Below are 24448 nucleotides of genomic sequence, written 5' to 3' on the forward strand. Positions count from 1 at the left end.
TACTTAGGCCTTTCTCTAGCCTGGACATTGGCCACTAACTATGCGACTCTTACCTTCCATATATGGGGAGACCTGTCAACTTTGAGCCGTCTTCGCCTCTCATAGTTGGGAAGAATAGCGGCGGTCAAGATGACTGTTCTCCAACGCATACTATATTTTTTTCAGACTTTGCCTTTGTCCCCACCGCCAAATGCAATCTGCCCCCCCCTCCCCATTTGGGCATAAGCACAAGGTCTGGGGCCTCTACTCTTCCCCGGTGGCAAACGCTATTCTCAAAGTATAAGACTCTGTGGTGATCAGAGCTGGCCTGACAACCTTCCCTTCCTCTATGACCCCAGTCTTCGCTAATCCCGACTTTGTTTCTGGGATGCAACCAGAGCTATTCCGACGCTGGCGAGATGGGGGTTGTAACCGGGTGGGTTGCCTTTTTGACACTCACAGGCTTATCCCCGTCAACCAACTAAAAGCTGATTACTTCTTAACTGACTCAGACAGCGTACCATTTCTACAACTTCGACATTGGGTGACTGGCTCAGGGATATGGCAGGGTGCGGGACGACCGATGACCGCCTTTGAGAAGTGGCTACTTCTTTAATTTGACAACAAGTGTCTCATAACAGAGCTTTACGCCTTACTGGAGGGGGGGGGGGGGTTGCCCCGATCAAATCCAGAGGGCAACTCAGATGGTAGACTGAACTGGGCAGAACTCTCTCTACAAAGGAATGGTAGGATATTGTTTACAGAGTGCATCACACAGTGCATATCATGGCCAGTACTGAAACTACTTATAACATTGTTTCCTATTGGTACCTAACCCTAATGAGACTGCAGAAATGGAGCAAAAGACATTTGAAGGAGTGCCGGCAGGGATGTGGCGGCAAGAGGATCCTTCTCTGCTTTCTGGAGCATTGCCCTAAGCTCTACCGATACTGGTGTCAAGTTTTAGATGACATTGACTCTTCTATCAACACTTCTATCCCGAGGTTCCTAGCCTACACCTTACTGGGACTATCAAATCCCCTCACTTACCTGTTGTGCTCTAATAGGGGGAGGCAAATGACCCTTGCCCTGGGGTCAGCCCATCAGGTCATACTCTCTCTCTCTGGGGCAAAGATAGTAGCCTAGATCCTACTTCCTGGTTGCATAAATTGTGGTTTATCCTGGGGATGGAAAGTTGTCCTTGTCGGCAGATCCGGGTTGCACCTCCTACTCTGACATGTGGACACCCTTTATCCAAATTCTTTCCTCTGAGTTTCGTGAGTTAACATGCCCAGCCTACTTGCGGCTCCTTCCCCTGCTCACAGACATGACCTCAACTAAGACCTAGACTTTACCCTGAAGCTCCTACATCTTCTATATCCACATCCTGACCCAGCTATATGCCAACATTATTGACCATGCAACCACTATACGGAAGGAGAATTGGGAGGAAGCGGGGAGAGGGTTTCTTTTTGTTTACTTGATTGTTTGGTTTCTCTTTCAATTGCCAGAATCACGCTGCTGGCCCAAGGGTTGTAGGCAAAAGTTGTGTCCTAGGCCACTACAGTTTCTTTTTTCTGAGGGTGGCCGGCCTTTTGGGGTTGTAGGCGACATGCTGTGTATTCACTTGAGATGTCAATATTAAAAATAAACAGAACTGTTCCAAAGTGCAAGAAGCCAAACTATGTAACGAAATCCCCTTGAAAATTAGATCTCAGTTGACCATCTTAAAATTCAGGAATTGCTTAACAACCTTGCTTTTCACACAGCAGTCCTAACAAGAGTGCATCCTGACCTGTAGAGTAAGCTGTGGAGTGCCAAGAGACCCCTCCCAGAGTGATAGCCGTGCTACATACACTTCTAGAAATGTAATAAATAAACAAATGAAATACAGACTGAAACCATAAAAGATTGCATTGGCATTAGAGGAAAGATTCTTAACTGATTTATCTCCTGCAATGCCAGCCACTTATAGCAGGTAAAAATAAGCACCTCTCTCAAGCCCATTGCATATTTCTTAAGGGAACTCCCAGGGATATAGTCTTATATGTACTCTTTTACACCTATACCTTGAATCAATTAAGGCCATACTCACAAAATCAGGCATTACTCACCACCAGTAGACTATTGACATCCAGTTGCATCTAAGTGTCTGCCCTCCAGAGATCACACTTCTAGATATAGCTCTATCTGTGAGTGGCAGGGCTTACCACTAATGGCATACGGTGCCATGCTCCGAACTTGTCAGCTCTGAGAACATTTCAGGGGCAGAGAGGCAGACGGTAGGCATCGAATATCGATGCAGCTTAGTGGAAAGCTTTATTCTCATGAAGGGGACACTGAGCAACACAGCCCGACAAAAAACTGCAAACAATTCATCATTGGCAAAAAGAGAAAAAATCTTTTTTACAGATGCTTTGCAGCTGTCATAACAAAAGATAAAAAATGCGATGAAGTGTATGCGTGCATGGTGTGCGTATGTGTCTTGACACTATGGAGTGCCAATGTAATGATGTAGAAGCGCAGCTGCATGCGTTGTGACATTAAGAAGGCCCAACGTGATACCACACATGCTTATATGTACTTCATGCTGCAGCTGTCATTTTTTAAATGTACCATTCTAAGATGGCTGATGACAATTCTGGAGAGGTAAATAAAAAAGCAATGTGTAAGAAAGGATATTTTGAAAAACGAGCAGCCTAGCAAACCCTTCAAAACAGTAAAAACAACCCCAAAAGTAAAAGACAATATGCATGGGGCAGAAGAGAATAATGTTGGTCTGGGTTGGACATGGAGAAAAAGTAAACGTCACTGAGCCACGAGGAGCTCTAAATACATTTTTTAAATAAAATGAAAAAAATTACAAAAAAAGAGCGGGCGGGTATGGGCAGTAATGGGAAAGTGTTGGGACTGGAGATACCACTGAGAGTTCGGGGGAATGGGGCTCGGGGTAGGCAGCAGCACCTTTGGAAAAAAAAACACAGATGCTCTCCCATGGAGTGCTAAATGGAAAAGAATAAAGTAGTTCCTTGAATGTGAACAGTGGAAGTACATGCCAGCCAATTAAAAAATGGCAAAAAGCTATATTTCATGGGTGCATCACACAGTGCATATCATGGCCAGTACTGAAACTACTTATAACATTGTTTCCTATTGGTACCTAACCCTAATGAGACTGCAGAAATGGAGCAAAAGACATTTGAAGGAGTGCTGGCAGGGATGTGGCGGCAAGAGGATCCTTCTCTGCTTTCTGGAGCATTGCCCTAAGCTCTACTGATACTGGAATCAAGTTTTAGATGACATTGACTCTTCTATCAACACTTCTATCCCGAGGTTCCTAGCCTACACCTTACTGGGACTATCAAATCCCCTCACTTACCTGTTGTGCTCTAATAGGTGGAGGCAAATGACCCTTGCCCTGGGGTCAGCCCATCAGGTCATACTCTCTCTCTCTGGGGCAAAGATAGTAGCCTAGATCCTACTTCCTGGCTGCATAAATTGTGGTTTATCCTGGGGATGGAAAGTTGTCCTTGTCAGCAGATCCGGGTTGCACCTCCTACTCTGACATGTGGTCACCCTTTATCCAAATTCTTTCCTCTGAGTTTCGTGAGTTGACATGCCCAGCCTACTTGCGGCTCCTTCCCCTGCTCACAGACATGACCTCAGCTAAGACCTAGACTTTACCCTGAAGCTCCTACATCTTCTATATCCACATCCTGACCCAGCTATATGCCAACATTATTGACCATGCAACCACTATACGGAAGGAGAATTGGGAGGGAGGGGGGAGAGGGTTTCTTTTTGTTTACTTGATTGTTTGGTTTCTCTTTCACAAGAAGAGGAAGGCAAGCCATTGAAATAGAAGGGCACCAGTCAGAGGCACAAGAAAGACAACCAAAGGTAAGCAATAGACTGCCCAAAGTCCACTGTAAGTACTGGGTTTGTCTAAAATATATCTCAGACAACAGAATGCTAAAAGCTGTTCGTATGTGACACCGAATAATAAATGGATAATAGGTAACGTGGTGTGTTATATATATTACATGGTTAAGCCTTCTTATTCAATGTTTGATAGTGGTTTCAAATCTCATATTTTCATATTTCACAGAAAAAAGGTCTAACTGTGAATTATTCACAGTGCTGAATTATTTGGCAGGATATTTAGCTTCCTTAACAAAAATAGTTAAATGTGAAATGTTGTCTTTCTTTTAGTGCTGGTAAAGAAAAGTTCTTTCACAATGTCCATTAATCAGCATGCCTGACAAGCTCACCCTTGCAGGCCCTTCCTTGAGTCAAGCATCTACCAATGAATTGTCTCCAGTATGACAAAATAAACATTGTATACACAGAACCATATCAGCAAAGTGTTACACTGTCCATCATTGCACTTCATTGACTTTTGTTATACTTGTCTCGTTCAACTTTCTTTAAAGTGTCAATGTACTTCAAAAGCAAAAATGAAATCACGTTTTTAATTTCCTTACAATGTGCTGTGCATTTAGAATTTTATAATAAAAATAATAATGCACATTATTGCATTAAAGCAAAGTTTCTTACCTCCACTAGGGATAAAAAATGGAGGAGGCAGATCTATTTTAAATGCTTTGAAGAGTACCCAGTTGATACACTCCAGGCATTTGGAGAAGCCCTGATAAGCTCAGGATTATGGACTTGCGAGTGTCAATCTCAAAGAGAAAGCACAAAAATACGGTGGGGTGAAGGTAGTCATATTACTGTAAGGGTCCATCTAACCACTTGAGTGTCTGATTGAAAGCATACAGTAAGGGATTATATATAATACCCACCTGTGTTAATAAGGCATCCTCGTACTCTCCTTGAATTTCACCAGGGTTCTCAAGGTTCTGCATCAGGTTTGTTCGTATGGCACCTTCATTTCTGAATCTCATCTATTATTCCCTTTCATACATTTAATTTACTTTTTCTCTTTGCATTATTTTAAAGACATTTGTCAAATCCAAACGGGAATAAGAATAACTGGAACGGGGGACTCACTAATGGGATGCGAGGGGAAACAACCTTTACAACGCAGTGATTACATCGCACTACCTTTACAACGCAGTGATTACAACGCAACATCCTTTACATTGCATGCCATTACAACGCAGCCATTACATCGCATGTCACAACAACGCATGTCATTACAACACATGTCACTACAACGTATACCATTATAATGCATAGTTTTTACCCTTACACTATCCAACACTTACCCTACTGTTGCACTCACTGGAGTGGGAATAGTAATTTTTACCCCTACACTATCCAACACCTACCTTAAATGCAATGTAATGGTATGCATTGTAATGGTATGCGCTGTAATGGTATAATGCGATGTAATGAATGCGTTGTAAATGTAGTTGCTAAAAATGCGTTGTGATGGCATGCCATGTAAAATCTTACATTGTAATGGATCTTGCGATGTAAAAACTGTGTTGTAAAGGCATGCGTTGCAAATTTTTGTGTTGTAACGTCATACATTCGGATGGGAGCTCTAGCTATTAAGTATTAGTTAAAATATTCAGGCTGAGTAATTGTAGCCAACAAAGTGGATCCGCAGGTGAAGCCCTAACTATTGACATTTGGGAAGCATACCAGGCAACTTGAAGAACAATCTCACTGTGGGAGGAGGGGGGGGGCCTCGAGCATAGAGGTACCTACGAGGCACTTTCGGTTAGTAACTTTAAGAGGGGATGCATCCCGAAGACAAGTGCAGTGTGTTAATATACTGGCTGAGGATGGGTAAGGCGTCCCTGGGATGCCCGTACCCCTTTCCTAAAGAGTGCCCTTGGGGAATACACTGCCTTTGTGCCACTTGGTATGTGGCGCACTGGACCTCCCAACAGCCTGTTTACCACTGCACCCACATCTGTAATATCGCGGTGACAATGCAACCACACTTGTGCATTTGTGCGATCTAAATTACAGAAGCATCTATGACCTTTTCTGTAATACCAAAATTCCCCATCGGTGAAAAAACACAGATGAAAATAGCTGTTGCATCCCTGGGGCCCCATGTCCAGAGGTGAGACATGTAGGTCACCGCGGCATGACCAACCAAGTTTTTTTTCCACTTAGAGTGGCTAGCTTGAGTTTCATTAATTTGGGTAATAGCAACACCTTTGGAACCCACCCACTGGTTACATGTACCGTTCATCTGGGCTCCCTCATCTCACTGCGTCAATTCAATCTAGGCACACTACCTTCCCTGGAGCTACTCCCTTGTTACAAGCTCTCATTTCACTCCTAACATCTCCATATCCAAATCCACGCTTGAATCAATGGACGAGAAGAATATTTTAGCCATGTTAGATGGAGGCGTGAGGACTGAAAGAGGGACGAGAAAGAGCAAGCCTCAATGAGCAGTACAAAATACAAAGGGGCAGATTTACTAAGAAGTCACACAACGCAGTACAGCAAGGCAAGTTCACTGCACTACATAACATGAATGGGAGAGGCTGGAAAGCCCAATATCTTCTATGATATGACACTCTTCAGCTCTCTCCCTGCCCTCCCTTGCACACATTCCAATAAGTCTACAGCGACTCCAAGCAAGAGCAACATATCTTTTCAAGCTCAATTTTACAAAGTATTTCTGGACAGCTGCCCTGTAGTAGCACATAGGAAGGCTCTGGGTTCTAGTGCAAGAATGGAAAATCGCCTGGTTGGCTGGTAAAAGAGAGACATAATTGGGGTATAGTAGGGCCCTCACTGCCCTGAGCCCCCTTGCCACTGCATCTGCTGCACTAATGATAGAATGTCGCTGCCCCATGCAACAAAAGGTCCAACTTCACAAGGAAGTTAATTTTCTTCTACCAGAGGGCACCTCCTTGACTTTCCATCTCCAAATTTGTGAGCCGTAGGTCCAGATGATTTCAAATCCTGTACCTTTAGCACCTGTTTCACTTACACATCAGCCCAGTTTCACACTCCTTTCATTTAGGTAGGTCTTAAACCCTCAACAAATCCATTAATCTGCTGAGCCAGTATTGCTCCAAAATTGAGCTTATTTTACAGTGTGTGTACTACAAAGATCTTGGCTAACATTCATAACAAAATCAGGATAATACAGATAAAAGTGAGTTTTTATAATTTGTGGTTACAGGGATGTCGGTCTCACCCCCAAAAAAAGTATTACTCTTTTTCAAATCATTATTTGAGATATTTTGCCACTTATTATTTCGGTAGGACCTGGGTGGTGCACCTTAGTGGAAATTGTGGTAAACAATTTATTTTAAGGATAACCTGTGCATTTTAAGGTAGCATCTATAATAGCGGTCAGAAGAAGCTGGTGATCATGGTAGCAGTGGCGTCTCAAGAACTGATTTTAGGGGGGGGCACACTGGGGGCAACAGATCAAACTGGTGGGACATAATCTGTCTTAGCTTGAGGTGAGCCGAAAATGAGCCGCATTTTCACAGAAGGAATTGTGACCTTGTGGTAACAGCTCTCCGCTGTGTAAATCTGCCAAAAATGTGCATTTTGCCAGAAACCCACATTCTAATCTCATTCTCCAAGAATTATGGACAAAGCATTAACCTTATATGTCAGAAAGAGATACCCATCTAGTGACTGATATGCACAGTGTGAAGCTGGGAAATATGGTATCAATGCCGGCTTCCCTGCTTGACAAAACTGTGTGATCTTAGACAAATACTTTATTTCACGGTATTCAGTCAAAATATCGAGTTGCAAATGTTGATTTACACTAAAATAGAGTTTTAAATATCATGAAACAGAAACATCGACAGCAAGAATATTGTGGTCTTGAATATAGACTTTAAGGTAAGAAATATCGATTTTAAAAATCTAGTTATTACGATCATTTGCAAAAATATTGTTGTTTATAATATCGATTTTTTAATTAGTGTTATGTATTTTATTATATATTTTAAATGTATATGATGTATTTTTGTATAAGTATTGTTTATGTTTCTTAATATGTGTTACATTTTTAGTAGTTATTAATTTTACTGTAATTAAATTTAGCATTTTTTAGTTCCGTAGCATGTTGTGGGTTTATAGGGGAATAGGGTGGGAAGTAATTTAATTATAATAAACGAATGAATATTTTTCATTTATTAATATTTATTTAATTAAGATGTTATGATGTTAATTGTGGTTTTAATTGTTTGTGGTAAATTTTAGGTGTGGGCTGTGGGGTTTATAGGGGTAGAGTGTGGAAAGTAATTTATTTATAATTAATAATTAGTTGTTAATTAATATTAATTAATTTTAATTGTAATTTAATTTTTAATTTTAAATCCATTAATGTTATTCTTTACTATATTTCATATTTAATAATTTATTTTATACATATATATATATATATATATATATATATATATATATATATATATATATATAACAATATATTGTACAACTATATTTCTGATATCGATATTTTTTATCTCAATATTTTTGGACGTACCATTATAAGTATAGGATGTAGATATTTTTGACATCGATATTTTGGCCACGATATTTTTGTATAGGTATATTTTGAGTGTTGATATTTTGTCAGTGTACCTTATTTCAGCCAGCCTCCATTTTGTTCATTATCACACATGAGAGCAATTTTAAATACATTCATTCATGTTTGATTTAATATCTTATAATATTGCTCTATCTATAATAAGAATCTTGGCCACATACAGGCTACACACGACAAATGACTTGCCTCTATGTTCACTGAGAGCATTAATCAGATTGAAGGCAAGAATATTGTTCAGTTCATGTTTAAAAACTTCCACTTTCAATAAATACTTCTCAAATAATCTGATGTATTGAGGTTGAAAAACTTCCCCTCGTTAAAGGATTATGCTTTTTGGAAATTTTGAACCCACCTTAACATATCCTAACAGCATCTTTGTTGCATGATTTACATGCCAAAAAGTTTCAAACCTCAGCTCATGCATGGGCTCTTAGAGCCAAAGCCGACTGTTATACTAAAGATTCAATCGCATATAAGAAGAAACTTTTATTAACCATTGCCTGCTCTCCTTCTTCTCTCTGAGGTGAGTTACACAGAACTCAACATTCTCAGCTGAAAGGATGAACAGTTGCTGGGCAAGGTGTTTAAGGGGACATCCCATTAATATACCAGATTACATAACCCATAATCATAACACCTAACCTTGGCTCAGCTCTCCCTTTTAGTTTGTTGGCTCGCCTACCTCTATGCACACATCTCCAAAAGTGACCTAAGTTTAGGTGGCACTGCCTGCAGGCACACAAGCCTAGCCTATGGGATTTAAAATTCTGCCCGATGTGTGTCCAGCTGCAGACCAGGAAACTTGATTCTCCCGCAGCTGGGCGCCAGGCAGGCTGAAGGAGGTGTCAAGCTCTAAGGAGAGGAGAGCTGGTAGGCTCTGCTTACATTAACAAAGGCTGACTTATCTTGATGTTTCCACGGACATCAATTCACCAAAACGCATGGGGTAGCGGAAGTGACTTCACATGCCCCTTGACCTTCACTTTCACTCACAAATACATATGTTTATAAATACACACTCCTTCACACATACACACACATACACACATGCTCTGCCTACACATGCCCACTGATTTTACCACTGCTGACCCTAGGCGATTGCAGCAGCGACCCCTGGTGACCCCTGAATGACGTCCATGGGTGTTCCGCAGCACCGCTTTCAGCTCTGACCACACTTGCAAAGCAGCTGACCTTCTACTCCAATCAGTGCTTTAAATGGGCCGTTACTGTCTGGTACTGACTATCGGTTATTTTTTATCTTGAGAGGGAGAGTACCTGCACTTCACAAGAGACATTGAATACTTTTAATTGGAGAGTACAAGCACTTCTCAGAAACAAGCAGGTACTCTGATATAGAGTACCTGCACTTCTCAAGAGAAATTGAATACTTTTAATTGGAGAGTACCAGCACTTCTCAGAAACAAGCAGGTACCTGCACTTCTATTTTTCTGTTTGAAGCACTGACTGCTATATTATAACATGAGGCTCACTCCTTATGTGATAAACTGCCCCTTAATGTACTGTGCTGCAATGGACACATCCAGTCATGAATCGGGGCCCTTCAGTGAAACAAAGTCAGAAATGTATTATGTGCATTGGCTGGAGACAAAACCCTAGTTGGGAGTCTGTTTTTGCATAGCTCCTAAAGGGTGGACGTCCTCAGCTTTACAACCAGCATCTAGGTGTCCGTTCTTGTTATGAGTACCCAATAAACAATTGCACCCCTTTCTCACCCTTAGCCACCACATTGCCTGGACCCTCTCTATAAGCGTCAATCCAGCACCCCCCACTCCACTATACGTGTTTGCCCTTTATACTTCCCACTCCTCTACCCCAACTCTGACTCACTCAGTGTAAAACCTCATTTTGTACAGCATACTGTTGCTTTGTATCTAGGTTTGCACCATATAAGTCAAATGCATACATACAATTATGAAAACAAAGTCAAAAATGTATTACGTGCATTGGCTGGAGACAAAACCCTAGGTGGGCTCTGTTTTTGAATAGTGCTTAAAGTGTCAAAGTCTTCTGCATCACAATCTGCATTCAGTTGTCTGTTTCTGTTATGAGTGCTCGATAAACTGGCCCTAATTTGTAAAACAATTATAATAATAATACAAAGTACAGGCCTCCAAGTTTTTATTGGAATCTCCTGCTAGTTCTGCTGAATGCCCGAGTTGCACAACACCAATGCAAGGCTGCTTAGGTTTGATTGCACCTCATGCCCAGTGGTGGCTGGCATTTACGGGAGGCAGTCACGTGTGTGTACAATAATATAAAAAAAGTAAGATAAAACTTACCAAACTCGGCGATGGCCTCACTCCGGACCTTTTCTTTTGCTGGCACAGGAACCAGATGCTGGATCTCCCTAGCCCAATCCTGGCGCTGCTCTCACTAGCATGAGAACAGCGCTCGGATTGGTGGGAGAGGCCTCACTGGGGCCTATACAGCACTCCGGACACTTTAGCTTGCTCTAACTCAGCTGTTTTAAAGGTTAGAGATGTTTAAAGTGCGCATGTGTGGCTGGCTGTCGCAAGAAGGCCGGCCAAAAAGAAATGCGCATTGTAAACAGTGCTATACCAGCCCCCCCTCCTCCCTGCTGCTGTCACTTAGCAGCGGCCCACTCCTGTCCTGATACTCGGCTCGGGACGGGGGATGAAAATAAAATGGTAATTAATTACTATTTTATTTTTCATCTCTGGGGCTTCGGGGGTATTTTAAAGTGGAGCAACGCTCCTCCGCTCGAAAGGAGGAGCCGCCCTGGCTCATGCCTCTTTTTTCAAACATGCTACTTCCCTTGTATTTTTCACGCCTGCTTTCTCCCTTTGCATTGTTTTCCTATAATTTTCTTCCTTCTTCCTTCCCTCTTTTCTGTCATGCTCTTGGTCAAAGCCTAATGATAAGAAATAGGTACTCTTTCACAAAAATGACTGCTGGTGCTCACCACCTGCAACCACAGGCACAAATTAACCTCTGAAATGTTGTTGGTTTGGTCTGGAAGGTCAAATGCTAGTTTACAACAGGTAATCTTATAAATTCCTAAACTTTCTGTGACTCTCTTTATCACCAACATAAATATGATAAGAGAATGTGCAGGGATGTATGCCCTCAGCTATGCAGACTGTGGGATTTTTAAAGAGACAATTGAACATTGGAATAGACACCTTCTTTAACTCAGGTGATACCACAAACATGACCCATGTGCACAACTGTGTCCTGGTTCTGACAAAGTTGGAATAGGGTGAGGTATTTACTTATCCACCTGGTGAAGACTGACACCATGGTGTCTATGATATTTACCTTATGATTCCAGTTCCCAACCCTGAATGAAGCATAACATGAAGATTTGGAGCCAGGTTTATCCAAGAATTGAGTTTTCCCTGTGTCCTGCAAGGCGACGCATGGACCATGCAAAGCCTTCAGAAATATTTAACACAATGTAACGCAACGGCTTGTGCTGCATTATGTTACTTTTCAAGCTGGGAGGCTTTCCATGGGGGAAGCATGGGTATTCCCGTGCATCCACCCATGGAATTTGATGCATTACCAGATTTACTAAATCTAGTAAACCTCAGAATGTGTCAAAATGCTGCGCCTTCTCCATTGAGGCGTAACAAGGAAAATAATATTTATTTCTGCTTGTTATTTACTCTTTCTCTGCATGGTGCATTCCGCATCACACATAGAAAGAGGAAAATGCTTCTAAGGATTGTTTTTGCACAGAAATGTGTCCTGCAATGGTGCAGGGAGCCTGCATCGGCGCTAGGCAGCACACAGTGAGCCAGTGCAAGGACAGCGCAGAAATGCTCCATATCTTTATAAATATGGAGCCTTTCTACTCAGTCCCTTTCACACAACGTAACACAGCAACGTTGCCTGCTTCCCTGCATTGCTTGAAAGATTAGTAAATATGTCCTATGGTATTTATTGCACTGGAATCTATACAGATAGCTTTTTTACCTGCCAGAGAAAACAGTTTGTGGTAATTATTTCAGAACCTTAAATTCTGATAAATGTGCAACTTCTCTTTGCACAGGGATCAGAATTTAACCCCCTAATCGGATTTGTGGCCGGCATAACACTCAACTATACCTGTTTTCGCATCCACTTACCTCTGCCACGGTATTTTAGACAAAGCACTCTGGGCGCCAGTATGTTTTCATTTTTCCTTATGAGTAACTCACTCACTCACTCATTCTCTCTCGCTAGATCATGTGTGTGACTAGAACATTTTGTGGCAAATTAACATAAAAAAATTTCACACCATGCAGTAACCAATGTTTTGCGTTGTGCTGCGTCGCGCCAACGAGGGAGAGAGCAGGACAGCCCCATCTCTAAAAATATTTGTTTCTGCTGCTCGCTTCCCAAATACTGGTGTATTTTCTGGATGCATTGAGCCATGTACACACCTTTGCACCATAGTGCAAAGGTGTGTGTGATATTTCAAGCATAGGTTTCGTACTATAAGGGTACTCTTACAGTACAAAATGATATGCGTCGACCTACTTTTAAACTTTTCCTACTTTGTATTTGTGCTGTACTGTTTACCACACACACAAAGTTATTACAGTTTGGAGAAAATAAAACTGTTCTGCTTCTTTACACATGCCTTGAGGAGGTGTAATGTTTTGTCGCAAAGCCCTGTCTACAGATGTTAGTGTATCTGTCTTTGTGTCAAAGCCATGAGTGATTTTGCACAAAACGCAACATTGTATTACATAAGGTAACTCTCAAAGTCAAAAAAAGATTTTACATTGAAAAGTAATTCCAAAATCAACACGTTGCAGAAGGTTGCATTACTTTTGCTGACTTTCCAGTGGCACAAAGTGATGATAAATGTAGTCCTTTAGCTTGACAGCAAAGATCTAATCATTAAGAAATTCCAGACTGTATAAGGTCGCAGAGCCTTTTTTGGGTAGAGATGAGAAGCTCTCAACTCATGGTTCATACAATGAAGCATTCAGTAGGTACGGGAAGGTTGCCTACAACAAGTTACTGCCTCTGGGCAGATGTTCAACCTGAAGTACCACCACCTACAACAGTGGAAGATAAGCCGTATCATGGCCTTCATACCCAGTTTGATATCCTCTCCCTTCTCTCCTCCAGCTTCTTCTGGATGGTGTGCCCGATCCCTCCGGGGGCGACAAACTTGTCGACCTTGGCCTTGCTGTTCCTGTACTGTTCTTCTGTGACCAGGTGCTTCATGCATAGAAGGTACATCTCCATGGTTTGTTGCAGCGGGGGGACTGGAAGCTTTGGTAACTGCTGATAGAGATGCACAGGGCATAATGTAAGCAGCAGAAAAATCAGCTTTCTTGACCTAAAAATGATGCATGACAAAACTGTTCACAATTGTGAATGAAAAGTTACCTGATAATAATTCCACTTATATAGCACACGTATATGAATTATATGGTCTGTAGGCACTGTGGTTATTATCCAATGGTACTCATTTTAATAACCTCAGAGGGATGAGTAAATCACATGGATTAGAACCTGTGGCATTCCAGTTACAAACATGTCTTTTTGTACCTGGAAGGACACAACGCTATCTTCCTGAACTGTCATCATCAAGGCTCGTATCAATATCGTGATAGAATTTGCAGATTTACAATGACAATTTAGAAATATGATGTTAAAAAATGCAACTGCAAATAACGTTAGTACCGAGTGTCATGTGTTTCGCAGATCTCTACATGGTAAGCAAATTGGGTATAGAACGCGCAAACGATTTATGTATTTTTCCCCTATGTCAATACCGCTTGCATATTGTTTTACTCAGGCAAGTGTCTAAATTGGGCCGTTGATAGAAAAAGTGGACATTCACAGCATGTTTGCACTAGGACAGTGAGTTGCACACTCCTGGCGGCACAAGTAAGGGGTCTGAAAGGCTCGTGTAGGGTGGTAACCCCCCCCCCCCCTTATGAGATCAGGATCCTCAGCCGCTATGAGGTAATTTTATTCACAGCACATAATATTGGGATCTCTCCTTTTCAAGTCAGACACACAGGAAGATAAAGTGAATCCACCCAGGAACCTATAATGTGTTCAAGGGGGGCAGATTAGAGCCAATGTTTTCTGGTTCCCTGGCTCATAACTAACAGCATGAGCATCACACCGCATCTCTTTCCAAGTTTATGTTGAACATTTGGCAGCCATTTTGTCCTGTTAGTCTGCTGCCAAGTGGGGCGTGACTAAGAAATGACGAGACTGGATAATGACTTATGCTATTACAGCCCTCCTTAATGGCTAAACAAGGTCAGGGACAACTTCATGCTACTTTATTCTCAGAAGTAACATGGAATTTTGGATGCCGCTCACTTCAGATTTCAGGGCATAACAATAACATCCCTTTTGCAGTGCATTGCAGTGTATCCAGCAGTGGTTGCTTCATATAGCACTTCATGTGTATTCTTGAAAATCTTGATTCAAAGCCATAGAACGGGGTCACTGATTTTGCACTAACTTCGAAAGGGACTCAGGAAGGTATTAGCTAGGCCTAAGCGTCTAAAAAAAGTCAGAACAGGCGGCCGATAATTCTCATACCTGGCGGCAAAACACTGGAATGAATTACCTCTGGACCTGCGCCTTTCTGAGAACTATGCAACGTTCAGGAAAAAGCTAAAAACTCACCTTTTTCCAATGACATAAGCATGAGCAGTCGATGACCCCCAACATAACCTACTACATGTTCCGCTAGACAGCCCCGTGATATTCGTCAGGATGAATGTTGCGCTTTACAAATACAAATACAAATACAAAGGTCCCACAGTGCTTGGGGGTTATATTGAAACAGGTGAACACTCTTAGGTTTGTTACAATCTGTAAAGTTGCTATGATGGGAGGGGCAGAAGCAGGATTTAGTTTAATGGTCGCCCACTATGTAAGTCTCATGGTTTTCAGGACTTGATGACTGTATGGACTTATAAAGGCCTTACAGCGCTCCTAAGGAGCCCCAATGAAGTCCGGTGAGTGGCAGTACATGTGGTGAGTATGCTACTAGACACACATTCCCCTTTTCTGTGTATTGCCAATATAGCTTCTTAATCTGGTTCAAATGAAGTTTTCATTAACCTTCTTGGGAGCTCCCATAGGGAATGTGATCACCGGACCTGCAAACTCACACAGTGCCATCATGTTTCACGCAAAAAGAAAAAGCATAGACAAGAAAACATTTAGAGCACAGCGGAGACCACCACATTTACACAGCACCAAGCAATTGTCTATGTGATCAGAAATAAGGTTTTGGACTTGTATGGAGGGGTGAGGACAGATAGGTGATTTAGGACAGGTTCGATCAGCAGTAGTGGCTGGTCTCGCTGCAGAGTGGCGGGACGGGGGAGGCGTATGTGGCGAGGGTGACTGAAAATAACTTACCTGCTCTTTGCCGATCGCCACTCAGCCACTCTTCTTCCTGCTGTGAACGTGCTGAGGCTTCAAGACTCCCCATGGCCAATCATAGTGCTTCTCTCATGCTGACCAGCATGAGAGAAGCACTGGGATTGGCCTGAGTGGGCTTTTTTTCCGCTCCAAAGGGGACTGGAAGCCTACGCCTGCTGTTCTCTCCACCCGGAAATTCAGCTCGGGTGGGGAGATGTCAATGCGCATGACGGTTTGGCTGCCCTAAGAAGGCTGGCCAAACTTTTGTACGCACTGACAGCAGGGCAGCCCACCGCTCCCCTTCTGTGACTGTCATGGCATGGACCCCCCCCCCCCCCCAAAGACTTGGCTCCGTCCAGAGGAAAAATCAAATGATAATAATACTGTTTTGTTTTCATTTTATTTTTCCTTTCCCTCAGCTGGCCAGGAGGGATGGCAACGCCCCTCCACCATAGCAGAAGAGCCACTGCTGCTGAGCAGTCCTGCTCTGCAGGGCATTAACCTCAGCATTGTCATGCCTTGCCCTGGCATGCACAGATTCAGGCTCAGTATCGTTAAGATTTTTGCCACACATTCATTCTCACCTATCTTGTTACTTGACTTTCAATCCTTGAAGGAAGAATGATTTGTTTTTCAGTTCTTCTTATTGGGACAAAGTAAGTATCTGAAAATCCCTATACAACATTGTATTATATTGTAATTTCATTTGTAAAGCACTTCATATGCCTGACGAGGTGCAGAAAGTGCATTAGCAGAAGGGTAGCATCAGGGCTGGACTGGGAACCCAAAGCAGCTCATGCAGTTTTGTTGGACCAGCCCGAGCGGTGGGGAGAGGTGGAAGCGTGAAGCACTGCTGCTTTTGGTACTGGGGGCTGATATTGCAGCACCACTGCAAAACCAGCCCCCAGTAACAAAACACCGGCCCCCACTGCTGCAAAACCGGCCCCCACCTGTACGGGAAAATGGACGATCTCCGCTACGGTCAGTCCGGTCCTGAGTACCATGCTTTGTTGTGGGGGAAGGGCTTGGTTTGAGGAGTACAGTGTGGCTTATTTGAGTAATGTTTCGGTGTCAGGCGTGAGTGACCAGAGTGGAGCCTTCAGCTGGCCTTAAGTTGTTTTAACTAGACTTGTCATGGAGGAAAATGAAGTGAGAGATACGACACATTCACTTTACCGACAGTTATTGTTGTGTCTGCTTAAGGGTTCTCTCTAGGATCCACTCACTAGCTATAGAGGAGCAGTCCACTGCATGCCCTGCATAGAAGCAGTCATGAAAGGTGCTCTATAATCCCCCAGGAGCAACTTTTTATTAACCCATAAGCACTCCCTGTATACAGCCTGCCATGGTGGACAGCTGTAATATGGGAGTCCCTTTATCTGCGGTGAGAAGTAAGTCACAGGCCTGCATGGGAGTGATGTAGCTTCAGTAAATTCTCCTTAAACCCTATTTGGGTGACAGGAGTGACTCACAGAAGCACACTGGTGACAGGCAGCTAGAATAAAAGTTCTATTGGGTCTTCCAAGGCAACAGATCAGAGCAACCCATGGGAATGTACAGTTACAAGGAGCTAACATAAATGCAGCATATAGTACACCCAGCACCGAAAGAGGAGCCGCCCCTTGACATTCTCTGGACACAGTCGTCCGTGTCAATCATCTATAGAGTATGCTTCTAGACTGAAGGAGAAAAGTAGCCTACAGGCATGAAGAGGAGAAATGCCGCCACAGCTAATCATCTTTGAAATATACCCAGAAGTGATAGGGGCATGCACTGGTTACTGGCAGCCAGAGCTGTAAGGTCACGATTGGATGAGCAGGCCCACAAACAGATACTCAAGACAAAATAAGACAAACAAATATGGAACATCACAAGTTGAATCTTTGGCCTAATGCTTGTATATGGCATCCACCCCTTTGTCATTAAGAGTATCAGTTCCAGGCAGATTTCCGACTTTGCTTTTTATCCATCTAGGTGCAAAGAGAGGAGTGAGCCATGGCGCATACTGGTTACCGCCTGGAAAAATGGCATATGGGTTCCACCCAAGAATGACAGAGGCACAGCATGACATGCAATGGTTATAAGCTACTAAGACACATGCCCAGTGCAATCCTGCAGGAGGAACAGAGCAGTGACCAGCAGGGTGCACTGGTAGTCGGCAGCCAGAATAAAAGGATATATCTCCACCTAGGAGCAACAGATGAGAGTACCATGCCACTTAAGCACTAGCCCAAAGTTTAGCAAACCTATTCTTTCTTGGTTTATCAAATCTTTAAAGGCTTCAGTTTTGGATAGTGCTCTGTCTGTCAAGATAAATGTTTATTGACAATCACTGCATGAAATGGACTGGCCTTCTGCAGGAGGATGTGAGCACATGCCCATAAGGAGTGTCTCTCCTTTTCACTTGATGAAGTGTAGTGATGTCCTTGAGCAAGTTCTGAGGACTTAAATCTGGGGATAAATTGGTTACTAGATTACTCAATGCCACCAAGGAAGTAGTGCTTCACTCTTAGGATTTGGTTGAACTACCTAATGCAGTCTGGGAGTTGGACTTCTGTGTCACGTCAATTGATGCAATTGACTAACAAATGTCAAAACAATAATAGGCTAAATGAAGCAACGGAGGAGTCTGGTATCTTTGGCAACATTGAATGTCCTGGCAACCTTAGCAATGAGTGGGGAAGTGTGTGTTTTTCTAAGAAAGGTGGCAACCGTACTCCGCCGTCACCATGGACAGCAGCCACATGTAAGGGTAACAGACTGCCAGCACCATGTTTATGAGTCACTCCATACTACTTCATTTGCCCACACCTCTTAGGCTGTGCTTAATTTGGAATTTTATTTGGAGGAAAGGAGCAGAGTGCCTCCAGTGTGAATTGCAGTAGGAAATCAGGGTTTGGTGTCAGATCTCCACATGTTGCACATGCCACCTTTTCTGGTAGGCACCACTAGAGATGTCCCTGAAAGATGCACCATCTCAGATCACAGATCCAATTAATGTTTCGTGCAGGACAAACCTTTACCCCCTGACATCATTGAGTGCTAGTGATGAGAGTTTTCCTCTAATTATGCAATTCTGTCTGATCCCAGTTTGTGGCAGCCAGCTGGCCCTCTCTCATACCTTCTCTTTCATTGAAACATACTGAAGAGCTGTCGCTCTGGTTCAGGCTTTTCTGTGCATCTTCCCAGGCCCTGGTGTGTAAGTAGGCGTGCTTTGTTGATTCTATCTTGATTTGTTTCCTGTTTATGTCCCCCCCTTTTAGTTCATATATTCAATGATCTGAGTGCACATTTTCCCGTTATAAACACGTATTGTATTTAGTATTGTTAGCACTTATATATTGTTTAATGTCAAGTTCAATACAATGTTATAGTTAAGCATTTGTTTATAAATGTAACTCAAACTGTCAATGATTCATATTGTTTGATGTTTATTGATTCAGTTGTCGATATATGAAATTCAAATAGTCACTAGTGTTTAGTAGAAGTAGTTGAATGTGCAAGTTCATTGTTGTTTTTGATAACAATCAATTAGAACCCTGCTGCCTTGAAGACAATCTTTAAAGAGCATTTAAGCCAAATACAAACACATGACAGGGAGAGATCAACCTTCACACTTACAGGGAACTGAGACCTGAGATAATGGGCTCGTGCGGACTGGAGCTGTAAACACCTTTTTGGGCCACAAGCAGGGAATTCAGGGCTACTGGATAGGTCTTATCTGCTTGCTGGGACAATAGCTCTCTTCATACCGAACAGTATATCTGTTCCTCCACCAAGGTTTGGGGGGGAGGGGGGTGAAAGGCAAGGCCACCTAAGATACTCGTACTGGCTCCTTTTTGTGCTAAGCTAGTTTAGTCATAGATAAGAAGGGAGGCTTTAGAGAACAAATACAGATGCACTCTACAATTATAGTGCTGCAGTTGTTTCTAATATCATGTTTATTATCTGTTATTGTTACCACTTTTCTGTTTTTTTTTAATATTTCCAACTATACACATGATAGGTGGGCCTGGGTGGATTTATTAATTCCGCTGACGGAATCGGAGGAATTTGATAATTCCACTTCACTCTTGTAATGCAAAATTACTTATAAATTCTGTTGCTCCACTGTAAATTCATGTTTCTAAGGAGCCTTGAAGAGGGAGCAGCCCCTCTTTGTTTAAACATTACTGCAGATCAAGGTTAAATCTGCAGTGGTCTTTAAACAGAAGGTCTGCTCCCTCTTGCAGCACACTTTAGAAACCACTGCAGTGCAAACATCTTGGCACCCTTACATACTCCGCAGTAATTACTGCAGAGTATGTAGGGGCAGTGGAGGGTATGCCCTGGAGTGATTTTTAGCCAGAGTGGGACGAGGGAGCAGTCCCTCAGTGTTTGAAAACCACTGCAGATTAAACTTTTATCTGCTCCCTCTTCTGGCCCTGTTTAAAGATCACGGCACAGCGCAGCAGTGCATACCGTTTGGCATCCTTACACTCTCTGCAGCGATTACTACAGAGTATGTAAGGGCACCGAATGGTATGCACTGCAGAGAGATATGTAGTGGTTTCTAAAGTTTAAAAACCACTGCATACCACTCGGCAGCGCCATTCTTACATATTCTGCAGTAATTGCTGCAGAGTATGTAAGGGTATCAAGTAGTGTTTTGATGCGCTATTTTCCTAGCGCAAATAACATCCATACTTCTATTTTTGGCCGCAAGGGTTCCTTTTGCACTAAGAAAATAGCACCAAATTCCCACTCTACCAGGTAACAGAATTCTGCGGAACCTAACATAAATTTAATGGACTTCTGTGGAATTCCGCAGAACCAAATTCTGCCAATTCTGCCTACCCTTAATAATATGAGGTAGAATAGGTTTTTGATTTTTAATAGTCATAAAAGTATATTCTTAATGTGTTTCTATTCATGCAAGTACTCCTGTGTGTCTCTTAGGAGTCATCATTGCCCAGAACGCAACCATCCTCATGTAATGTGCTGGTGGTTTGTGTGGCACAGTCCACTGGGTTCTGTCTCAAGCTGGTATGCTGACTAAGCTTGGATTGCCGAAGGGCCTAGATACCCCAAAGATCAGGCCGTATTCTGAATATGTCTCAGAAATCATATCACTGTAACATCTGCCATCAGTCCTTGATATTTATCAAACAGCAATCTTCATTCTGGGGCTAGTAGTTTCACTTTTACCCTTATATTTCTAGAACATGCAAGGTGCTGACAGTCTTAAGGTGCCACACGTGACATGGGGTCACTTGGCAGCAATGCTCCTCGTGGCAGTGGTACCTCTGTGTCCACACTGGGTCAGGGACATGAGAGGATTGCCGGTCTGACACAAAAGATTGGAACTTTCATAACCTCCATATATAAATGGCGCTTTCGGTCTTTACGCAGTGTGATAGCCTCCAGGCAATTACTGAAAGGCTAAGCCTTTTCCATGTATGATTAATTTCCCTCTGAGGCGGAAAGCCGGAGGTTAGCACGCTGCACCTGAAATTGTATTTTTAACTTTGTCACGATTGTCTTCACTTACTGCTGATTTAAAAAAAAAACAACTGCAATTGACCACGAAGCTCACCTGAGCAAAAGCGCCGTCCTCACGCGCTCAGCCTGCCCGCCCAGACCCTCCAAACACAGCGAGTCCCCGCTGTCAGAGGGGGAAAACGCCCACACCGCCAGCGCGGTCAAAGGCGAAGCCACGCCCACTGCGAGGCCACGCCCACCGGACTACTTAAACGCTCGTAACAGCGCAACATTCATTCCTGATTAATTTCCCTCTGAGGCGGAAAGCCGGAGGTTAGCACGCTGCACCTGAAATTGTATTTTTAACTTTGTCACGATTGTCTTCACTTACTGCTGATTTAAAAAAAAAACAACTGCAATTGACCACGAAGCTCACCTGAGCAAAAGCGCCGTCCTCACGCGCTCAGCCTGCCCGCCCAGACCCTCCAAACACAGCGAGTCCCCGCTGTCAGAGGGGGAAAACGCCCACACCGCCAGCGCGGTCAAAGGCGAAGCCACGCCCACTGCGAGGCCACGCCCATAATACCTACTACAAATGTGTCGGCCATTCCAGCGCAGCGGACGAGCGCAGCGGGAGCGCCGTTTGCGCGCCGTCCGCGCACGACCGGGCCTAGGGCCAGACCCCCTGGCACCCAGAGCCTCCACCAAAACCACATACTCCCGTCGTGACCTCCTAAGCCTCAGACCTTCTATCGCCTCCTCATGCAGATATATCCATGATATGAATGGACCCTTTGTCAGCTGCACGAACTGCCAGCCAGCCCAGCTTAAACTCCCCACACGAGTGCTGAAGCCCGCAACCCTCAAACTTGCCTCGCTGAACTGTCGCTCCCTCCCTAAACATGCGACACCAATCCACCACTTAATAGAAGACTACGAGATTGACATTCTCTTCCTAACGGAAACGTGGCTTACTCCACACTCTGACTCGGACATAGTGTTAGCCACTCCACCGGGATTCCTCATCCAGTCTCTCCCTCGACCACAAGGCAGAGGTGGAGGCATTGCTATCATCTACCGAGACTCGTTCACCTGTAACTCCAGCGACGCACAAATCTCAGACTCTGAAAGCCTCCAATTCTCAATCAAACTAGACCCTACGAATTCCCTCTCAGGGATTCTAGTCTACCGTCCCCCTGGCCACCCCGGCTCCTTTCCCAATGCCCTCCTAGACACTGTAGCAACACAGGCTCACTCCGTCACGAATTTTATCTTAGTGGGAGACTTGAACATCCACTTCGAAGACACTTCAGATTCTGGAGTAGTCGACCTGATCACTGAACTAGCGACCTCGGACCTCCGTCTCCTTAACTCAGGAGCCACTCACATCAAAGGCCACCTGCTAGACCCAGTGTTCACCAGCACCCCCGCGATGCAAGCAATAGACTCCATTCCCCTTCCTTGGACGGACCACTTCTTGGTCCTATTCCAACTTCCAGGATCCCTTAGGAAACCTCAGAAACTGCCCACCTTCACTAGAGGCAGGACTTGGTCCAAACTTCCCATTGAAGAATGGGCCAATACCCTGATATCTACTACCCCGACTCATGAAGATATCCCGGACAACGCCGATAGCAACTTCAGAAATTGGATCACGACCTCCCTTGACTCTGTGCTCCCACTCAGAATGCGCGAAGACAAAACCAACAACACGGGCTCTGCACCGTGGTACACCCCAGAACTTCGTCAGCTCCGCAAAAACTGTAAAAGAGCCGAACGGCTTTGGAGAAAAGACTGGCATAATGCCAGCAAAGAGGCCTACCACTCCTCAGTCAAAATCTACAAAACTGCAATTAAGCTCTCCAAAGCCTCCCACTATGACACCCGGATAAAGGAAGCCTCAAATTCCTCTAGGGAATCCTACCTCATCGTGAAGGAGCTATTAAAAGTTCCCATCTCTCCCTTGCCCACCACCCCCCAGGTAGACAGAAGCAATGACCTAGCCGCATATTTCAACAATAAAATCGCCCGTATCCTCACATCCCTCCCTCCCCCTAGCCTCCCCACCCGCAGAAACATTACTCAGCCCCCCGATCAGACGGGAATACGTCCCCAACTCGAGACATTCAGGCCAGTAACGCATAACGAGGTGGAAGCTACCCTGAATAAAATAAAAAGCGGATCTCCTTTAGACCCTGCACCCTTGAGATTTCTCAAAAACGTGGCCCCCGCTATCACCCCTACACTCACGGAGCTTATCAACTGCTCACTTGCACAAGGATCAGTTCCCGACAGCTGGAAAAGTGCAGTGGTGAAGGCACTCCTTAAAAAACCCCAGCTCGATCCAACTGATATGGCAAACTACCGACCCATATCCCTCCTCCCGGGGATTAGCAAGATCACCGAGAAACTGGTGAATAGTCAACTCTCCCGATTTCTCGAGACAAATAACATCCTACGGCAATCCCAAACCGGGTTCCGTCCGGGACACGGTACAGACACCGCCCTGCTTGCCGTCATCGAGGAAGCAAGGCGCATTCTAGACTCAGGAGGATCAGTGGCAGTGATCCTTCTGGATCTGAGTGCCGCCTTCGACACGGTCAACCACCGTGTCCTCCTTCATCGATTGGCGACAGCAGGGCTCACCGGGATGGCACTCAGCTGGATAGAGTCCTTTCTTACTGGACGCACGTTCCAGGTCTGGGACGGGGAATTCCACTCGTCCACACTTCCACTTACCAGCGGGGTTCCTCAGGGCTCCTCCCTGAGCCCCACACTTTTTAATGTGTATATGGCCCCTTTGGAAGATGTGGTATCACCATTCGGGATAAAAATCGTGAGCTACGCTGACGACACACAATTGGTCGTCTCCCTCTCCCAACTAGACGACCACCCAGACAAAATACCAAACTGTCTCACCGAAATTCACGGGTGGATGTGCGAATCGTCATTGAAACTCAACGGTTCCAAAACCGAAGTGATGCTCATGGGCAAACAATGGGCGACCATCCCCCCGGCGATCTGGCCAGACGTGTTCGGGGAAATTCCCACCCCGAAACACAAAATCAAGACCCTCGGAGTCTGGCTAGAACCCGACCTCTCAATGAAGACCTAAGC

General features: G+C 44.0%; 1 protein-coding gene across 1 annotated transcript in view; it reads right to left on the reverse strand.

Annotated features, from left to right (window-relative positions):
• The window catches only part of CHAT (choline O-acetyltransferase), a 314503-nt gene that overhangs the window by 285234 nt on the left and 4821 nt on the right, over positions 1-24448 (reverse strand). Inside the window, exon 2 of the mRNA XM_085615102.1 lies at positions 13565-13756. Coding sequence (XP_085471228.1) covers positions 13565-13756 — 192 coding nt within the window. The remainder of the gene's footprint in view (positions 1-13564; positions 13757-24448) is intronic.

Source organism: Triturus cristatus, chromosome 1_2, assembly GCF_964204655.1.
Source record: "Triturus cristatus chromosome 1_2, aTriCri1.1, whole genome shotgun sequence".
Taxonomy (NCBI): domain Eukaryota; kingdom Metazoa; phylum Chordata; class Amphibia; order Caudata; family Salamandridae; genus Triturus; species Triturus cristatus.